General features: G+C 35.6%; 1 protein-coding gene and 1 long non-coding RNA gene across 8 annotated transcripts in view; both read right to left on the bottom strand.

Moving 5' to 3' along the window:
* LOC141459544 (FYVE, RhoGEF and PH domain-containing protein 6-like) overlaps positions 1-21,030 on the bottom strand; it is a 56,433-nt gene that overhangs the window by 2,870 nt on the left and 32,533 nt on the right. Inside the window, exons 1-15 of one of the 7 annotated variants that reach the window (XM_074138752.1) lie at positions 20,729-20,900; positions 19,823-19,941; positions 13,199-13,271; positions 12,837-13,122; positions 12,564-12,761; positions 8,901-9,093; positions 8,513-8,824; positions 7,997-8,134; positions 7,529-7,686; positions 7,312-7,450; positions 6,532-6,633; positions 6,314-6,413; positions 5,579-5,745; positions 5,300-5,503; positions 3,099-3,199 (exon numbers count right to left, since the gene is read on the bottom strand). In XM_074138752.1, coding sequence (XP_073994853.1) covers positions 3,099-3,199; positions 5,300-5,503; positions 5,579-5,745; positions 6,314-6,413; positions 6,532-6,633; positions 7,312-7,450; positions 7,529-7,686; positions 7,997-8,134; positions 8,513-8,824; positions 8,901-9,093; positions 12,564-12,761; positions 12,837-13,122; positions 13,199-13,271; positions 19,823-19,831 — 2,180 coding nt within the window. In that variant the 5' untranslated portion in view covers positions 19,832-19,941; positions 20,729-20,900. Of the gene's footprint in view, positions 1-3,098; positions 3,200-5,299; positions 5,504-5,578; positions 5,746-6,313; positions 6,414-6,531; positions 6,634-7,311; positions 7,451-7,528; positions 7,687-7,996; positions 8,135-8,512; positions 8,825-8,900; positions 9,094-12,563; positions 12,762-12,836; positions 13,123-13,198; positions 13,272-13,397; positions 13,638-19,822; positions 19,942-20,724; positions 20,901-21,030 lie in introns of those variants that run through there. The other 6 variants (XM_074138753.1, XM_074138748.1, XM_074138749.1 and 3 more) reach the window with 6 other exon arrangements.
* LOC141459556 (uncharacterized) lies at positions 16,696-19,810 on the bottom strand. The gene is made up of 2 exons (XR_012461508.1): positions 17,471-19,810; positions 16,696-17,438 (listed from the first exon to the last, which is right to left on the bottom strand). It is a non-coding gene; the product is annotated as an uncharacterized lncRNA (long non-coding RNA).

Raw genomic sequence — 21,030 nt, 5'->3', positions numbered from 1 at the left:
TTTTTAACTGTGAGTTAATTAATGAAAAATATTCCCTCTTTTTAGTTTCACATAGGTTTTTGTAATTTTTAGCTGCACTACGATAAGCGGAAATAGCAAAATACGAATTAGTTACGCGCACAAGGTTTAATAGCTTAAAAGATCTTTTTCTTGCGCGTAAGCAGCCATAATCAAACCAAGGCTTTTTACGGAAGCTTCTTATAAACGGAGTAGTGGTATTAGAAGATTTTATAGGAGGAACAGCGGCTTTGATAAGATCGGACAACAAATTTACTGCATCCTGAGTATTTTCTGGAAGGATCTGAATGGAATCAATAGAATTAGATAGTTTCTGCTTGTACGAAGAAAGAAGATTTTCACGCCAGAGTAATCGAGGCAAGAGAGGTAACAAGGTTATATCCTTTGTGGCCTACCAACACCATTATTTAATGAAATACAGATAGGCAGATGATCCGAAAAAGTCTCCCGCTGCACTTGGAATCACTGATTAATGTAAGACAACTAAAAGAAGTGCAGCAGAGGTCATTAACGGAGCAGCCCATCCCTCCAATAAAGGTAAACTCTCCCTCCTCATCCCCAGCAAATCGCCCATTTAGGATAATTAATCCAAGATCATCACAGAGTTCTAAAAGTTTTGTTCCGTTGCCATTCAAAATACTGTCTTTTGAATGCCTAACTCTTTTACAATAGATATTATCCAAGAAAAGCCTTTCAGGGAGAAACTGAGAATTACCAATTCGTACATTGAAATCACCTACTAACATTAAATTAGTGGCCGATAAACTGCTTAAAAAATTACTATTGAACTCATCCTGCCACTTAGACGGATTCAAATAAACAGGAATAATTAACATCTCGAAATTACATTTTTTATACGAAACCACTATTTTACCATTAATGTTAACAAAACTAAATGTTTTCTCTGCTGCATGGGAAACTATACCAAATATACCTCCACTTGCACGTCCAAACTTGGAACGTCTAGTTGCAGGAAACCATGTTAAATTGAAATTTTTAAATAAATTCGTATAATAATTAATACTAGTTTTTTCAACAAAAGTTTCAAAAAAGAAAAATAAATCATAACTTTTAACAAAGTTCAAAAAAAAAGGATCACTTACTTTATTCTTTAACCCGGAAATATTATAAGATAAAATTTGAAGATTACTTGCGTTAGAAGATATAATTAATGAGGACGATTTCCTCAGACAGACGTATCTCAGGGATTTAAAGCTGTATCAACATGATCAGAAGTAGAAGGTGGACGTAGTTTGAAGTAATCAAAGGGAAGAGTATTCGAAAACAATGCAGATGTAAAATTCTTCAAATCGAAGCCAGTTATTTCCTGTAGTTTCGAGACCCCAGGTTTGCTATCATGACATAATCCCAAAAGATTACACCAAGTGAACTGCACACCACCCACAAACAATCTGTCACTCCTAAGTTGAAGTTTCAAATTTTTGTTAAGTCTATACAGCTCTTTACGAAGCAGTAAAAGTTTAGTCTCCCTTACCCTAGAACTTTTAGAGAGATCTTGGTGTATTACGAACCCAGTGTTCTTTAATTTACTTGATGCTATTAAAACAGCTTGTTTATTTTGAGTTCGAGTGAACATTGCCAATAATTGAGGATCATTAGTTTTGTTTAACGCAAGAACATGCAAATTTTCTGCAGAAACTGCAACCTGAAGAATCTCCTCACAAAACTTAGAAATGTTCTTCGAATACTCATTTGTATCTTTGAAAATTTTCGCCACACCTCTGAAAATCAAATTATTGCGACGCGCCTTATTATCCAATTCCTCCAAAAATTTCTCATTTCTGGAATTCGCTTCTTTTAACATCTCAACATCTCTTTTCAATTGTTTGTTTTCTTCTTTTAACAGACCATATTCATTGTGCAGTTGTTGGATGTCTTCTTTCGTGGCTAGTAAAGCAAGTTTTTTATCCAACAGGGATGACAAACTTTCGAGATTTACACTAATCTCTTTAGAAGTACTACCCCCTGCGACAGTGGTCATAGTTGATCTCTTAATAGGTCTTTTTGGAGAGTCTGGAGAACTCCTATCTCTTTTAGGAGTGGCCTCGTCCACTTTAATTGAAGATTCAGTTTCAGTTTTCTTTGATAACATATAAGAGAAGATGTGCTATGAAGTATAACACAAAATACAAGGAGGCAGCAACCGTCACTAGTAGTATACTTCAATCAGAACCACAGATGTATTGCAAACCTGGCCTATTATGAGCGCCTTAAAGAGATTACAACTGTCACTGATTTATCAATCAATTAACTGCAACACACTGACATATCCAACCATTAACTGCAGCACGAATCTCCGGCACCAACTTGTCGTTCAGAAAACTGTACCACACCTCGCTCCCTCACCCCTCGCCCAGAGATAAATCACTAATTATCTCACAAACTACTGAGAATTTAAAATTCGGGTAAAAAGAGTTATTACCTTCATACACTTAGCTTTCCGAAAGTCTTCTGAGCGCACAAAACTTCATCTAAAGAGTCCCAGAAATTTAAATTTCAAAAAAAGTCAGGAAAACTCAAATAGAAAATAAATTTGATCAATGTTTATCAATTCCTTTTTGACTAAACTACACCAGGAACACAAAACACAAGACACCTTGCCAAAAATTTTTTTAAAAATAAATTAAAAAGAATTAAACAGTAGATAGACACGGATCCGATGTGCACACAGCAACTGCTCAGCAGCAACTCCCCTCTATATAGACTTTATATGTGTATAAGCTTTGTTTATGTAACAACTTCTGAAACCTTGGGTTTTGAACAAGGGATTAGAAACTTCAACTCTTGTCCAGCTTGTTAAGGTATAAATTAATATGAAATATCGCTCAGAGGAGGCAGTGAATCGTTGGATTGGGCCCGCTAAATTCACTTGAACATTTATTAAGTTGTTGAATAAGGAGCGGATCTACAACTGGTATCAGAAATGCTGAATTAAAGATTAATCTCGCCGTGGTCCAAACATGCTTTTAACGCTCAACTCTCACTCGAAATTATTTAAACTAGATCTGTTCAGCCCTTATAAAAGTAGCGACCACTTTATGTTATTTAAACATACTTACATATGACAGGAATCTTCTGATAGTGCCAGAAATATCAAGGAAGGTTGACCAGGGTGGTTCAAACTGAATGCCAGGTTGTAATTACAATCTTCGTGGATGTTCTGGAAATACAGAATTACGAATGAATAACAATCTGGCTGTCCCAACCTGAGATCTCAAATCACATGTGGGGAATCGAGGATGCTTCCATGGTTTCAGACAGGATATCTTGAGTTCTGTTAAGAAGATCAGTAATTATAGCAGTGCATAGTATTGGTGGCAACCAGATCGCAAGTATTTAGCCATTCTCTCAGCTTCTTAAGCTGACCCTATCTGAGACCTATAATGCCCCAACGTAAGGGTTGCCAGGCTGTGACGTTCTATGCAGTATACAGGGTGGTCTAGTAAATAACCCATGAATGCAAGACCTGCTATGTATTTGACAGATACAGCAAGTATATTATATTGTTATCTACTGTGTCTTCTGGATCATCAATTTCTTAGCTGCCCCATCTGAGAGAACTATACAGGGTGTTTATTTTAAGACGGCTCATATGCATTTCATGCTTAAACGGTTGATCCGAGCCAAAAATCGTAGAGGTAAAATTTGTTGTCCGTCACCTACCTCTAGTTTCAGAATATGTGACCAGTTTTTAGATTCCTTCACGCGTACGCGGCACACGCGCTTCCAATAGTAGGGGATTGCAAGTGACCCCATTTACAGATACTTCTTAAGAGTATAAAAAGTTATGAAAGAATCCGGAAACCGCAGTTCGATATGTTCAAAAATAAAGGTGCTAGGCCATTTCATCAATTTTTTAACTTGTTATCAAAGAGAAAGAGGAGCACACGATAGATCATTTTTATGTATTTTTTCATCCCCTTTCTACTTAAAATATTGCCAAGGCTGTAAAGCTAGTATTTTTCTTAATATCGGGAAATAAGTAGTTTTCCGATAGATTTTCTAAGCAATAATCAAACGTTAAGAGCTATAGATGTTCACAAGCGTAGATGTTCAAAAGCCTTTTGCTTGCCTCAGAGCCTTGTGAACTTTTCCTTCTGATCATCCAGTTCGTGCGGTATGGTAGATTTGATGTTACTGAGCGAGCGATATCCCCATGCCTTTTATACTCATATGCACCCTTTTATAACGAAAATTTCCTTAGCGTGCATTACTTATGATTCGTAATATTATGTTATAGGAAGCACCTGGCCTAGAAAGCGCTGAACATAAAGCCTAGCAGCTCTCCTCTCTTTACTACGGCACTCGCCAAAAATTATAATTATGTTAACATCTTCACTAATCGTAAATCTCATTTTTAATCGACTCAAGACTAAGGCTCACAACGGAACAACTATTTCTTCTTAAAGTAGATCCTTGATATCTGTAACCGGTTGCTAACCCTTTCAAGACTGGATCCACCAAACACTAACTCCACTAACAACATTGAACAATGCATATTGAACATTTAAATGTTACAGGAGATTTCCAATTTTTTTGGTAATTAAAGCTAACTTTCCAATATTACCAAACAAATATTGAACCTAAAATATTGAAGTAAAATTAATTTTGTAATCCTTTTTAGTCAGATGTTTGTGAACAAGCTCTTAACATTTGATTACTGCTTAGAAAATCACTCGGAAAACTACTTATTTCCCGTTATTTATACTAGCTTCACTGCCTTGGCAATGTTTTCAGTAGAAAGGAGATGAAAAAATACATAATGACCTATCGAATACTCCTCTTTATCTTTGATAAAAGTTAAAAAATTGAAATATGATTAATACATAGTAGATTTTGAAATGGCCTAGCACCTTTAATTTTAAAAATACCGAAATACCTATTCCGGATTCTTTCATAACTTTTTATACTCTTTAGAAGTGTGTATCTGTAAATAGGGGGATCATCTGCAATCCCTTACTATTGGAAGCGCGTGTGCCGCGTACGCGTGAAGGAATCTAAAAAATATTCTGAAACTAGAGGTGGCGGACAACAAATTCTACCCTTACCATTTTTGGCTCAGATCAACCGTTTAAGCATGAAATGCATTTGAGCTGTCTTAAAATGAACGCCTTGTATAACACTCAATGTGAGGACGTTCAGAACAAAATATGCTTACAACACTCACGGGATCGTGTAGTATAAGGAAATAAGAAGAACTATGATAGTGGGCGCTAATGACCAAGATGTCGATGCGCCGAAAAAAAAAAAAAACACTCACGGGTGGAATACGGGAGACCGTATATCCAAGTACGGGAAGGCTTCGGTGTGCGACGACATCGTGCGATGCTTTGTACTCATACAGCACGCTGTCCTTTAACACGAACCACAATCGTTTCCAACCACGGCGACCTCGCCTCATCAGCCACCCACTCGAGGTAATATCGCCGAGTTCATCGCCAGCTACCTGTACAACGGAAAAAGACTTCATTATGATATTACTCTCGGCTGACTTCTTCAAAAAATATAAAAATAAAAAAACGATGGATTCAAAACTAACCTCTTTTAACCGTTGTGGTACAAACCTCTTGGTCTTCTCGTTGCAGTCATATTTTTTGAACAAACCTATTAAAGTAGTATCCAGGTAACTGATTGCTTTATAGTCCTGCTCCAGGCCAAATTCAGCCTTAACCAGCTCAAGCAGCTTGCCATCGTGCTGCATCAACTCTGTCAACATACATGCCGTCTGGAGATTAGTCTTTTGTAGAGGGTTGAAAAAGCTACATCAAATATTTCAAAGCATGACAAATGGAAGAGAAACTGGCAAGTATGCTTTTTCTGGCGACCTGCTGGGGTGTAAGTTCAGTCGCTACTACCCTACACCTCCTTTTTAACTTCCCTATAGTGTGGATGGCCAGTTAACAGTATTTTTCATTTCATATGATACTCCATTTCTACAGCATATGCATCATTACTGGTTGTTTGGATTCGATGCGAAACAATAGCTTCATGAAAAGCCTTATTAATGCCACATTATGTCCGCCCTGAACTTTAAAAGGTCTATGTCACTAGTACTAATTTTTTTTAAAAACTAACTACAAAGGTCATTGTACCTTTGGATTTGTCATAGGATACAGTATAGCCCCATTGGTCGAACATTATTATTGCCAATAATATAGCAAAATGGTTTTTGTAAACATCAGTCACACGTACAAGGGGCTTCAAGTTCAGGGCATGTCTATAATTTAAGTAAGCTTAAGCTTCAGTATGTTTTTTTTTAAACATCCTATTATACCTTTCAGTAGATAGTCAAAGCACTGCTTACAGACTCTTGCACAGCGAAATTGTATATAAGCCAACGGTGCTTTATTACTGGAACACTTACTGCAGACAACCTGTAATTAGACAGGTCAATTAAAAATTTAGGTAGGTGCATCCTAAAATTGACGACTCCCCTTCAATCAAAGAAGAGAGCCTCGATCAACACGGTATGTGACAAAAAATATATCCTACCTTGCCACAAGAACGGCAATGATGTCTGCGGAATGTCATAGTGAACTCAGCTGTACAAATTTGGCACATTGTGGTACGTTTATCTTGGATCCATACGGGTGCCTGTTCAGGCAAGCAAATTAAGCATTAGTAGCGTCCATAAGGAAACTGGGTTAAACTAGGTTTTGACGAGTATATCTAGCGCTGCTATAAGTAGTGTAAATACTCATGCCTAGCCCGCAGCACTCTGCTACCTTGATAATAAAGCTTCCAATGTGGGAAGTAAGAAATTTTTAACGCATTTCATTAACAAACAATGGCTGTACCAAGCCAAGCACATTACATTTAATACTTCACCAGCAATCAAATCACATTAATTAGGCTAAAACTAACTTCAGTGCATATTAACCAATGGTTTGCCCTATCTAATGTTAACAGAACAATAGCCTGGACACTCATTTGTATCGAAATGTGGCCGAATCACCATGTCACATTGAATTTATACGTCATACACAGACTTGAAGAGCTTTTAAAGTGTTTAGACCAGTTAACAAATTCGCTGAGCTGATTAGTTAGTGGAGATATATTCAGTGAGCTATCCTGCTCTGGATTTTTGAACGAGAGCTTAGGGTTGTGTCAAGATTGAGATTCCATTCACAGCTTTAAAAGATCGTTTAGTCTAGCTCGTCAATATTAAAATTTTTCTTATCTGACAGAACTTTACTAACAGAGATTTATTTCAGCACTAGTCAGATTTAATGTAGATCTCGAACTGTTTAACCAAACGGAATGAGGCCTTACCTCTTGTCCAAGTTTCAAACTGTCGTAACTGTTAGAACTGTCAATGCTACGCGCTGTAGCAAACGTGAGCTGGCGTTGATTGTTGTCCTCAATGGCTGACTGCAGTGATCGCACCCAATCGCCATATTCATTGCTACTTCTGCAAAATGTGAGGAAGATTCAGTGAAGAATTTCGAAATGTGAGCCATAAATTGGCAGGGGTACTCTTTTTGTTTACCTTGCTCTAAGCGTGAAGCTTCTTGTACTCGTGATTATGCTGAACTCGTACTTTTCGGTTGAATTAGTTTGCACCTTCATGCCCAACAATGGCAGCTCATAGTTGACCTTCAGTGTGGACATTGTTAAGTATGTAGTGTACAGTAAGCAGTCGCTAAGCTGCAAGTAAAGCATTTGTTCTACTAAGCTGGTACTTTATAAGCAGCAAAAAATATTCAATATAAGAGATTGAATTTCAGAAAGGCGTTTGAATAAGGAAGACAGGTAGTAAAATGTAAAGACTATAGGGAAGATAAAAGGTTCCTACTGTACTAAAGACCTCTTAAGCCAATAACTAACTCTGCTTAGCTTAGCCTCAACATTTAAAATAACTAAAGTAGGTTTTGGTTTAAAATGTTTGATTTATCAAACAAATATGGCTTGAGTGTCTTTTGATACGTCGGAATAATAATGATAAACTTAAACTTACAAGTATGAAGAACCTCAGCTGCATCTCCTTGCGACTCAATTTAAACAATTCTCCTTCCCGTAAGAACTTCCTACCAGGTTTGATTATTTCATGGCTACCCAATTTGGATTGTATTTGTAGAAGTTTGCTCAGGTTGTCCTGGGCGTTACAAACATAAAATATAGAAAGAATCAGATAAACGGCTATTAGCAGCTAAGATTCCAGAGTCTGGAAATTTTGGTTGACGATCAGCAGTGAAAAGCATCAAAGGGATTGTATGGAGAATATCACTCGATAAAATGAGTCACATTTTTAGATAACTCTGCCGGTTAAAAAAAAAAAAAAGCTTATAACGTTTAATTTGGCCTAAACAGAAGTGAACTAAGTCTTGGCTGGTTTAAACAGCTGTTCGTAAGATCTGACCGGATTGCTTGAGACTTGCCAGCGCTTTGATGAGACGTTAAGAAAGGTATATCCAGACTCGAAACTCAGCCGCTCGTGACAAATCCCAACAGCACTCTGATCTTAGACACTCACTAAATTTAGCGTATCATTGGTGTGCACCAACACCTGCTCAATAATCCGCAGCGCCCTCTGACTGTCCGCATACTCCTCACTGGTAACGTCAATGTTGTTCAGATAGTTTTGCAGCAATAGGCGATACTGTGGTATTCTCTGAACAGGTTTCAACATGTAATGTTTCAGATTTAAACTTTTACATATCGGTAGCGCTTCAAATTCATTGATGGCTTCGGCAAATTTCGGATACCTATTTCGGCATTCCTCTAAATGTAAACACAGGGTTTCGAATTCTTTAATATATGTTGTATATAGTTTCAAAAATGGTCCCTGAAGCAAAAAGAAAAAAATAATTAAACACAGCTATAGTACGTCTTGGCTGAAATAAAGTCACAGAAGGCACTACCTTCTTGATGATGACATCAGCGATTTTGGGATTGTCAGCCCAATGGTCCACTCTGGACTTCAAGTCATTGTACAGATCCTCATTCAGGCTCAGCAATTGCGGGAGCGATGAAACAATCTTCAACAGCTCCGCTTCCGGTATTACTCGTTGTACGCCATTTCTTTCGCTATATTCCTCCAAAAAATCTTTTAATCTAAAACAAAAAATCTTATGTGAGGCCGCACACTACTTACTCAGATTTTTTCGAACTTATAGTTTACTAAAATGTTAATTGTCTTCGATTTAAATTCTTGGCAACAAAAAGACTCATGACGCTCCAGAACAATCAAATGGCAAAGCTAGCAGTATTTATATGATTAGCCAGTGACGACTAATAAAAAGGAACTTTATTCAATTTCGAACTTAAGCAATAATTTATATTCTCTCGAATTAAAACTGTCGGACAGTTGTATAAGGGTTGATTGTCAAAAACTGCACGCAAAAGCGTAACGTTAAAAAACACCCAACTTTGACAATTTTTTTCTCTTTTTGTATAAAAGATAAAATTCCCAAATTTTCATTAAAATACAGGGCAAATCCTCCATTGTAAATGCAATTTTTTTTACAACAACCCAGATCTAATAGATTTTGAGAAAAAAGTTGCCGAAAATGAGCAAAAAAGGCATTTTCAAAAAATGTTCTTGTTCTTCTTCTTGTTACCTTTTTTGTAAACAAAGTAGCGCTTAAACGCACGAACCGGTTTTCATGATTGAGATGTCATTCGATTCAGAATTTTATGTAGAAGTGCCTTTTGGGGGTCACGACGCTGTAAATCGATTAGGGGAGGAGTTAGTTCCATGTATGTGAGGCCCTCTCCAAAATTATTATTTCTAATAACTCTGTAACTCATAGCCCAATTTTCATAAAATTTGGCAGGATGGAAGGTTTAGGGCACACCTAAGTACCATTAAAGCGACGTTCTGCTCTTACACCTATTAAAGGGACGTTTTGCAATCATTTAAAATTTTCGTTTCGTGAACCTATATTGTTGAATGAATTGTTATTTGGTTTAAAAAGTGATGCAGATTTGCATTTGTATAGGTCTCTTTGCTGCGTAACATTAGTAGAGGAGATTACCCCACGCAGGTCAGGCCCTCCAAAAATTATTATTACTAATCTATCGGCAACGCTTAGTCCGATTTTGTTTATATTTTACCTCTATATGGAGACATCTTTTGTCTATAATTGTATAATATTTCATAGAAATCTGTCGAGTAGAAAACGAGATATTTAGAGTTAAATTTCGGTTTCGTTTGAAACAGTGAAATCTTCAACTTCAAATATCTCGTAAACTACTTGATAGATATTGTTTAAATTTCATCTGTATATGGAGAAATCATTTGTCTATAATTGTATAAAATTTCGTAAAAATCCATCGAGTAGGTAACGAGATATTTAGAGTTAAATTTCGGTTTCGTTTAAAACAGTGAAATCTTCAACTTCAAATATCTCGTAAACTACTCGATAGATTTTGTTTATATTTTATATAATTAATAATTATAAAAGATGGAAACATATTTGTCTATAATTGTATAATATTTCATAGAAATCTATCGAATAGGAAGCGAGATATATAGAGTTAAATTTCTGTTTCGTTTCAAACAGTGAAATCTTTAACTTCAAATATCTCGTAAACTACTCGGTAGATTTTGTTTATATTTTATCTGTATATGGAGAAATCTTTTGTCTATGCGTGGGGCAAACTCCTCTACTAAAGACACGCAGCAAAGAGACCTAAAAAAAATCTACATCACTTTTTAAACCAAATATCAATTTATTCAAGAGAATCGGTTCACGGAACGAAAATTTTAAATCATTGCAAAACTTCACCTTAATAGGTGTAAGGGCAGTACGGCGCTTTAATGGTAATGTAAGAAAGTCTTAACCCTTTCATCCTGCAAAATTTTATGAAAATCGGGCTATGATTTACAGAGTTACTAGTAATAATAATTTTGGAGGGGCCTCACATACATGGGGTTAACTCCTCTGCTAATCTATTTACAGAGCCGTGACCCCCAAAAGGCCCATGTACATAAAATTACGAATCGAATGACACCTCATTCATGAAAATTGGTACAACATGGTTTTTTGGGGGTCACTTTTTTATTATTCCCTTCTCGCCATCATAAAACTAGACTTAGGACCCAGCATAACTCTGAACAGTCTCGCAGTAACCACCATTATCAAGTTCAGAAACATGATTCGCGAAGAGGCAATAAAATAAAGGACCTAGGTATAGGTAATATATATGGTACCTTTACTGTATTGTAAAACCGCTTCGGCAAAAAGCATACAGTTAATTAATATTAAAACGTCAGGAGTAAGCTAAGTATGGCCCGAGAGATGCTCACTTATGAGATGCTTATGGCCCAGATTAGGTTGGGGAACTAGCAAAATGATTTGACTAGTTTATAAAAAATTTACGCATGTAATTCAAGGTTAAGAATTTTAATGTGTATATTAAATTAATTTCGTTGAACATTCAATATGTTAGTTTAATTTTAAGTCTTTATTTCATACATCAGGTACACCTTTTTGCTCACAAATGGTGTAGGAGAACATATAGGTACCTTATATCCGGTAGGTATCATATATCATACATCAGGTACCTTTATGGCCCGCGACGTGACAAAAGTGCCTTCTAGGACGCAAAGATTGCTCACCTTTAATATAGATAATGTACACAGAACTTAAAGCGCATTTCAGGGAAAAGCTTGGGTTTCCTGAAATATTAATAGGCAATTGCTGAATATATTACTAAATATCAAAAGGAACAATAAATCCCATATGCAAATTAATACCAAATTAGAAATAAATAAAAAAACGGAAAAATTTGAAAATCGTTTGCCGGAGTAAGGTGCATTTCTCACAGCGACAAAATAAATTATTTTCCGTTTTCACAATTGGCTTTTTTCAGGGCTCTCGATTTTAAAGGGTTAGTAATTAAAATTCAATAACTTACTCCTAATCTTCACCAGCCAACTCGCAACAGAGGTATCACTGGCTATTCCTGTGTTCAAATTCACAGCTATTATTATTTAATACTTAAAACAAGGATGTCGGAGAGAAGTTTCTGCTAGCTCTAGAAATTCGCTTTATTGTAAATTTTCTTCAAGTTTCAAGTCCATCTGGGTTATATCATTCTCAAGTTTTGACCAGACGTTTTTGGTTTGGCAATAAAATTTTAGGGACGTACTAGAATTTTCACCAATGATATCAAGCTACTGTCCTCTGATACACTTTTTCGTTACCGCTCTGCTACAACCCATGGATATCTAGATAAATCTAATTTTGGCACCTATAGCAACTTCCGACTGTGTAAAAATAAAGTGCAGAAAAAAATAGAATAAGTACAGCCTCCAAATAAAGAATGTGAGAAATGTAAGAAGAAAGGGAGGAATAGCTTTTGCTTCTAATAAAAAAAACTTCTTTAAACAATGAGTAGTTCTTCCCAATTCCAGTAACATTTAAGAGAATCGATCGCTAAACTAGATTAAATATTTGCATTTTCGACTGATTGAGACATGCTTATTTCACTTCTATTACGTCTGGAAGATGTATAGTTCCCCTTGTAGGTGATATTTTAGTTGCGTAAAAGAAAGAAAGTTTTATATGATCACATACCTGAACACAATCAATCGCAGAGTCTCTATATAGACTTTCTCACTGGTTGCTAACTCATTAGCTATACAATAAGCAACAGAGGAATCGCTAGCGCTAATACTGTCTAAATCCTCTTTAAAAGCTTTTACGCTTCTTTGTGATGCTGTATCGCTCAGTTCGGAATCACTTTCTTTATATATTTCAACGGAATCAAGTGCGCTGTAAATTAAAAATATAGTATATAACAAGAAATTGTAAACATCTGAGTCTTCTTGGTATAATTTTTTAACTTACCTAAGCTCCGAATCATTCAGTTGTATAGACAGATCTTTATCACGATCTTGCAGAATAGATGACACATCATTGCACAACAAGGATAAACTCAAATTTTGCACATCCTCAACTAGCTCATCTGAAATTACCGGCTGGACAAACACCTGCGACGGTAGACTATCTTTCTGAGCCAAAACTTCCTCTAAGTTCGGATTTATCGGCTCAGCTTTAGCTTTAAATGGTTTCTTAGAGGGTGAGATAATTTTAGGCTTAGGTAACAACGGGGGTTTCACTAATGACCTTTCACCTGCAACAGTACAACAGTTGCAAACCTCCAAGTACACTCAAGATCTGACTAGCGTAGAGGAGATTACTAGACTTACATTTATCTGTAGAGGCAGCTTTCTCCATAAGTTGCGAGTGAACTTTATTTAAACTACTGCAATAGCATTTGATCTGTGAATACAGATTTGAATTACATACAATGTAACAGCACAAGCAACCTCAATGTGACTGCTAGGTAGTGCCCGTGTGATTTCACAGACACTCCTCTCATGTGTGTTTACGGGTAATCACAATTACCTTAATTATGGCCATTCCCAGATAAAGAAAAGGAATTAAATTTTTAAAACATTCATCTCTTTCCAATTCGTTATTATAAATATACCATTTAGTAACATGTGTAGAATTTTAGAGGCACTGCTCAACTACGGCTTTGAATCTAAACTATGAAGTAATTTACCTAATAGCTGTACTATCTTAAGAAAATAAACTTTGGCTTTACTTAAATAACCTTATTCAGTAAGTTAAAGAACTGCACAAAAGTAATCGAAAGTGTAATCGAATACATAGGAATCGATGTTTTCTTTTAACTTTCGATAACATTCTTCAATGTTTAAATGGGATGTGGACTCTGCAGCGTCCCAAACTTATAATTAGTAAATAATCAGTACTTTCATGTGGCAAAGCCACAGTGAGTGAGAAAGAAATTCAGTTTTAGTTCAGCAATGGGACATTAGTGAGGCCATAAGAGAAGCTAGCCTTGTATAAAATCACAGGTACTATGTATTTGCTGCATACTTGACGCATTGACAGTGGTCACTGTTAAATGTTCATCTATAAAGCATGTAAGAAGGAGATATAGATAATTTAAAATAACCCTAAAACTGTAGTCTTAGCTGGAAAACTAGCAGTGTCTAAAGTCAAAGATAACTGGCTGTCTTCAGGCTATGGAAAAACTAATGAGCAGATAAAGATAGTGGCGCCTAAATATACATTACATGCAGATTCAGAAGAAACGACAGCTTATTCTACACGCCAGCATCCTATCATTTGATTAAAACTGTCCGGTAGGACAGTTGTATAAGGGTTGACCATCAAAAACTGCACGAAAAAGCGTAACGTTGAAAAACACCCAACTTTGACAATTTTTTTCTCTTTTTCTACAAAAGATAAAATTCCCAAATTTTCTTTAAAATATGGGGCAAACCCTCCTTTATAGCTGTAATTTTTTTGCAACAACCCACATCTAATAGGTATCGAGAAAGAAGTTGCCAAAAATGAGCAAAAACGGCATTTTCAGAAAATGTTCTTGTTCTTGTTCTTCTTGTTGTTGTTCTTCTTGTTACCTTTTTTGTAAACAACGTAGCGCCTAAACGCGTGAACCAATTTTCATGAATGAGGTGTCATTCGATTCGGAATTTTATGTAGATGTGCCTTTTGGGGGTCTCGACGCTGTACATCGAATGCGCGCGGAGTTAGCCCCCTTTATGTAAGGCCCCCTCCAAAATTATTATTACTAATTACTCAGTAAATCTCGGCCCGATTGTGATAAAATTTGGTAGGATGATAGGGTTAGGGCTCCCCTACGTAATATTAAAGCGGCGATCTGCTCTTACACTTATTAAGGGGAAGTATAGCAATCATTTCAAATTATCGACACGTGAACCGATTTTCATGAATGAAGTATCATTCGAATCGAAATTTTGTACAGATTTGCACTTTGAAAGTCTCGATGCTGTGCCTTATAAGGAGAGGAGTTTGCCTCACCCAAATAAGGCCCTTTCTAAAACTATTACCAATATTTCTATAACCCTTAGTCCGATTGTTAAAATTTAGCACGAAGAAGCGGTTAAAGCTCCTCTACGTGGCTGTGAAGTGCCATCATGCTCTTACTCCTACCAAGAGGAAGTACTGCAATCGTTAAAATAATCAATGAGTGAACCGATTTACATCAATGAATTGCCGTTCGATTCAAAATCTTTGTCTGTATTCGCAGTTTATTTTTCTTACTCCTCTTAAAAGGAAGTACTGAAATCGCAGTTTAATTTTTCTATTTACGTACAAATACCTTCCTATTTTATTCAAAACGCTTTTTCAAAAAAATTGTTATTGAGGATGGTTTGTGGACCACAACTATAATCATTCTTTAAAAAGATCTCTTCAGTGGTAGTTACGGTTCCGACTTAACACCTTATCAGGTTATAATGATAGTATTGCTTATTCCAAATTTTAAAAAAATCTGTAAAGCAGATATGTAACTATACAAAATAGACAAAAAGGAAAATCTATCCAAAAAGTACAAAAATCTCCTTAACAAAAACTTACAGTTTAAAATGTTAAGTATAAGGGTTGATTAAACGCCAAAAGGTACACAAATCAGAAGTACCCAACATTTCATTAGTACTTCATTGATATTATTTAAGTAATTTTACTGCATTAATTTTCATTAACATTTTTTAGAATTATTAGATGTCACAGACCCTTATGCTGGCCACTTCATTTATAATATTTTTTTGTTATAATTGTTATAAAATGTATATTATATCTTCGTTATTAAATAGGTACTTTATTTTAACTCTATTCCAAATTATTCTTATGATTTCTCTTTAATGTGCCCTTTATTCTGACACATATTCATGCTTGTTAAAGTAGAAAAAGACAAAGTTAGAGTCGGCTACTGTTTAAAAAATTTGAATCACGGAGGATCTAAAACAATATTTCAGTCTTGAATTCGTCTCACCGAAATATTCGTGAGCACAGATAACACACAGTTACTAACAAGTAGATTATTCAACAATAATTATTCATTTCTCAATTTTAATTTAATTTAGTCCCCTTAATTTTACTTATAGTAAAATGCTGGAATAATTAGCTGTCCTAAAAAGTATGCAAATTTTATTAAAATGCATATATATAGATAAAAAGATATTACAATCAATCAATTTAAGTTAAATGGTGTGCTACTTGAACAAATATATTGTAGATGAAAATGGCCAGCATAAGGGTCTGTGACATCTAATAATTCTAAAAAATGTTAATGAAAATTAATGCAGTAAAATTACTTAAATAATATCAATGAAGTACTAATGAAATGTTGGGTACTTCTGATTTGTGTACCTTTTGGCGTTTAATCAACCCTTATACTTAACATTTTAAACTGTAAGTTTTTGTTAAGGAGATAGTAAAACAGTGTTATGCGAACTTAAGTAGATATTTTAAGATAGTTCCATTTCCCAACGTTTAATGACAATAATAAGCTACAATTATATTCAAAAATGGTTTAATTTATATCCCCCTTTGTTGAATCGCAAGCACGTTTTCTTGCAACGGTTGGTTAGTTAAAAGACTAAACAAGAACTATATGATCGTGATGACATTGAACTTCTTGCGAATCCACCTTATATTAATGCATTTTTTTTTTTTTTTAGTCTTTCTTATTCTAGAGTCCGGTAAGGTTTTTGAAGTAGGAAGAAATATAAAATCTAATGTGTATGAAGAGTCTTTGGAAGAGGTCAAATAAAATAAAATAAAACTCCTAAAGGAAAGGGAAGGGTGGGGACGCCACCGACACTCAGAATACCTAAATGATTGAGACAAATACAATAAAATTTTATATATTTACCAAGTAAGATAAAAATTATACAAGGTCCTAGAGTCTAAATAATATATCATGGTCATGACCAGAGTAGACTTTAGAGGCACAAAATCTCACTAGACACATGCGCCTGCCGACGCGCCACAAGACAAAAAATGGCTGAGCTGCAGACAAGACTGATATGCGTATACGTCCCTATACTCTTCTGAGAAGCCCAAGGGCAACTGACTAGAGCTCCCAGGCACACGCTGGAGCCCCTCTCCTTCCTCTTCTCCAGTTCTGCCAACTGGGCAATGATGCGCTATTAGCACCAACAGATAAATTCTAGGCCGGGGCCCGCACATCCCTTCGAGGATCGAACATCCTCCCCCGCAGTGGACTCGCCAGAGTTCCACTCACTGTGTTCGGGGCAGGAGCAGTTTGCTGACGAATCTGCTGATCACTCTTGACGTGGTTGTGGCGAGGTATGACTCTTGTACCTGACAGTCCGCAAAGGCACAATCTTGTCGTTGTAAGTGCCAGTGTAGTCAAGGTTGACACTGTTGAAAGATAATGAAGCGTTGGCTCTTCTGTCTGGAAGTTGGCTCATAAAAGGGTTGCACGGTGCTGACTTTAGACTGAAATATTTCAAATTTTGACTGACTGACTAAGGGAATGGCCAGGGGGAAACTTGACTGACTAATTGAGGGAATGGTCATGGGGAGACTTGACTGACTGACTTAGGGAATGGCCATGGGGAAACTTGACTGACTGACTGAGGGAATGGTAATGGGGAGACTTGACTGACTGACTGACTTAGGGAATGGCCAGGGAGGAACTTGACTGACTGACTAAAGGAATGGGCATTGTCATGGGCTGGAGGAAGGAGGTTGAGTACTAGGTCAATGGGGGGCTGGGACTTAGGGAGGACAAGTGAGATATGGCGGATAAGTGGGGCTTGACACTTACTGACAGAAATTTAATTTACAATAAAATTAAAAAATTAAAAACCAATTGAGAATCCCTAGACAATGGACTAAACATATACAGACTAATGACAAATAACATGTGGTTTAAAAAAGAAATTTAACTTTAAAACAAAATTAGAAAAGACAAAAGATAGAAAAGACTAATGACAAAAAACATAACGTTAACAAAGGAAATTTTAAAACAAAATTCAAATGTGAAAATGCATAGACAAGACATGTCTATATAGACTAATGAAAACTTAATATAGTTTCAAATATAAATTTTAAAACAAGATTAAAAAGTGACAAGGCACTAATGACAATTCAATACAATTTAAAATATAAAATGGAATTTTTAAAACAAAATTCAATCAAAGGTATTCTGAGTGTCTTCCGGGGTTTCGGCACCATGAAGAGTCTTTGGAAGAGGTCAAATAAAATAAAAGAAAACTCCTAAAGGAAAGGGAAGGGTGGGGACGCCACCGACACTCAGAATACCTAAATGATGGAGAAAATACAATAAAATTTTATATATTTACCAAGTAAGATAAAAATTATACAAGGTCCTAGAGTCTAAATAATATATCATGGTCATGACCAGAGTAGACTTTAGAGGCACAAAATCTCACTAGACACATGCGCCTGCCGACGCGCCACAAGACAAAAGATGGCTGAGCTGCAGACAAGACTGATATGCGTATACATCCCTATACTCTCCTGAGAAGCCCAAGGGCAACTGACTAGAGCTCCCAGGCACACACTGGAGCCCCTCTCATTCCTCTTCTCCAGTTCTGCCAACTGGGCAATGATGCGCTATTAGCACCAACAGATAAATTCTAGGCCGGGGGGGCCGCACATCCCTTCGAGGATCGAACAGTGTACTCGCACCACTTTCTCTTGCTTCTTAAAAACTTTGTTCTTTAACATGAGATAATTTCCTTAAAAAATTGAAGCTGCTTGTTTTCAAAGTTCGCTACTACAAAGCATCGCCATTTACACTGCAAAGGGACAATTTTTATTTTCCAATTAAATGACTTTTTATGAAAAATTATTGTAATAGAGAGCAGTATTCCCCATAAGAGAGGAGAAAAATTAAACCGCGATTTCAGTACTCTTCCATAAGAACAACTGCAATCCATAAGTATGATTGCAGTGCTTTTCCATCAGAAAAATTAAACTGGAATCACGTTTACCACATTTTTAGTAGGTGTAAGAGCAGGATAACACTTTAATGATAAGTAGAGAAGTCCTAACCACTTCTCCCTGCAAAATGTTATTAATTTCGGACATAGATTTACGGAGTTGTCAAAAACAGTTTCAAAGAGGGCCTCACATACGTGGGGCAAACTCCCTCTTATAAGTATATATGTACAGCGTCGTGACAAGCAAAGGTACATCTACATGAAATTTTTAATCAACTGACAATTTATTTATGAAAATCGGTCCACTGGTGGATAGTTTAAAAAGGTGGCAATAAATTTCTTTAGTAAGTGTAAGAGCAGAGCGCGCTTAATTGTTATGTAGGGAACTCTGTCCTCTTCGTCCGCCAAATTTGATCAAAATAGGACTGAGGTTATTAGTAATTTGTATTAGCTTTTTTAGTGACAGTAAAATATTTATATAAAGGTTTCAATTTAGCGAGGAATCGGTCCAAAACAATAAAAGACGGAGTTGTTTTTTGGTCTAGACCGATTCCTCGATAAATTGAAACCTTAATAAATTATTAGTAGTGATAGTTTTTTGTTGTGGCCTTACATACATACTTCTCTCCTACTGGATGTACAGCATCGTGATCCCTTAAAGGCACATACATCATCTACATGACATTCCGAATCGAATGACCATTCATGAAAATTGGTACACGCGTTTAGGCGCTATATTGTTTACACAAAAGGTAACAAGAAAAAAACAACAACGATAATTTCTAAAAATGCTGTTTTTGCTCCTTTTTAGCTACGTTTTTCTCAAAATTTATTTAATCTGTTTGGTTACCAAATCCAGAGTTATGAGGTGAAGCTTAACCGATTTGGAGGTAAGGTTTTTGAATTTAAGAATGAAATAACATTGAATGAATTGTTTACTCTCTTCAGATCTCTCAGTAAACCACTTTTACTTTCTTCTTCTTCAGATCCTTACTCTAGCTTACCTATTCGGGATTCTTTTTTTTCTTACGGTAAACTTACTCTGATCATTTCGAAACCATGAATTTTACAAGTATGCTTCTTCGTTCTTTGTAGGTAAACATGTATCGTTTTACTGATTTAACGAGATTTTTTTTTTACCAACACTTGTCTTCTTTTTTCTAAAGAAAAAGTAAAATAAGGTTTAAGCACACACATCAAAAGTTAAAGTACCCAGGTGTTGTTACAGACCAGTTTAGAAATAGTAAGTAGGGTGGACAATGCTGGAGGAAAGATATAGTTAGTGAGGGTCACAATATGATTTTTGGAGTTATCATTGGGTGATGACCCCTCTAGTGTTTCTATTTTCACATATTTCTTCTTTTATGAACTTAACTACCCCAAATAAATTTGAAATATGTAAGTGAAAAAAAAAAATAATGATAAGAGCATAGCATAACTTATATAAGAATAATTTATCTATAATTGTCAAAAGTGATCCAAACATCAGCTCAAGCTCTGTCGCCGGATTGGTATCTAATTTAACACATTTAGTTACACATAAAAGTTCTGATAAGGAAAGCTCAAATAAACATAAGGTAATTTTAAAAACTACGATCAAAGAAAAATTGACGAAAATTAATAAATGCACTTACTAAAAATTCATTCAATTTAGTTCATTTGGTTGGTTCATTCAATGCCATTAAAAATTATAATTAACCAAAAGGATGACATAAACAATATTAAATTAGGTGTGCAGTTTACAAAATTAGATTGATTGAATCTTTTTTAACACTAAATCGGTTCAATGTTTTAATAAATCCTGTCTTTGAGGTATAAAAACTCATTAAAAATGTTTAAAGGTGCGCATCGACTGCTACGGTCATTAGGTGATTCAATATTATTATTTCAAAAATTAATTATAAAAGCAATAAATAATTTGTTCTGATGTTAAAGTTACTTACGTACATATATTTAATTTGAAGCATGGGTGTGCCTTTTATGTGTAATAACATTAAAGTCATGTAAATAATGTAATAAACATTCCAGGTCTAGAAAAAAATTAGTTGACGAAACCTATGCATGTATATCATTTGGAGAACCAACTGAAGTGTTTATTCATAAAGTTCTACTTAAATTACATATATTACGAGAGGGCCGTTGTTGAAAAGCATTGCTTAAATTTCAAACTTTTTTTTTTGAAAACTGAAATATACAATCAATATGTATTTTGGAAAACCTTATTTTTATAAATAAGGGAAAATTTGAGA

The sequence above is a fragment of the Rhodnius prolixus genome, unplaced genomic scaffold (assembly GCF_049639745.1).
Source record: "Rhodnius prolixus isolate KJV_2025 unplaced genomic scaffold, Rpr scaffold_11, whole genome shotgun sequence".
NCBI classification, from domain to species: domain Eukaryota; kingdom Metazoa; phylum Arthropoda; class Insecta; order Hemiptera; family Reduviidae; genus Rhodnius; species Rhodnius prolixus.
Note: the sequence above shows the minus strand (reverse complement) of the source record. Positions and strands in the feature narration are given on the sequence as shown.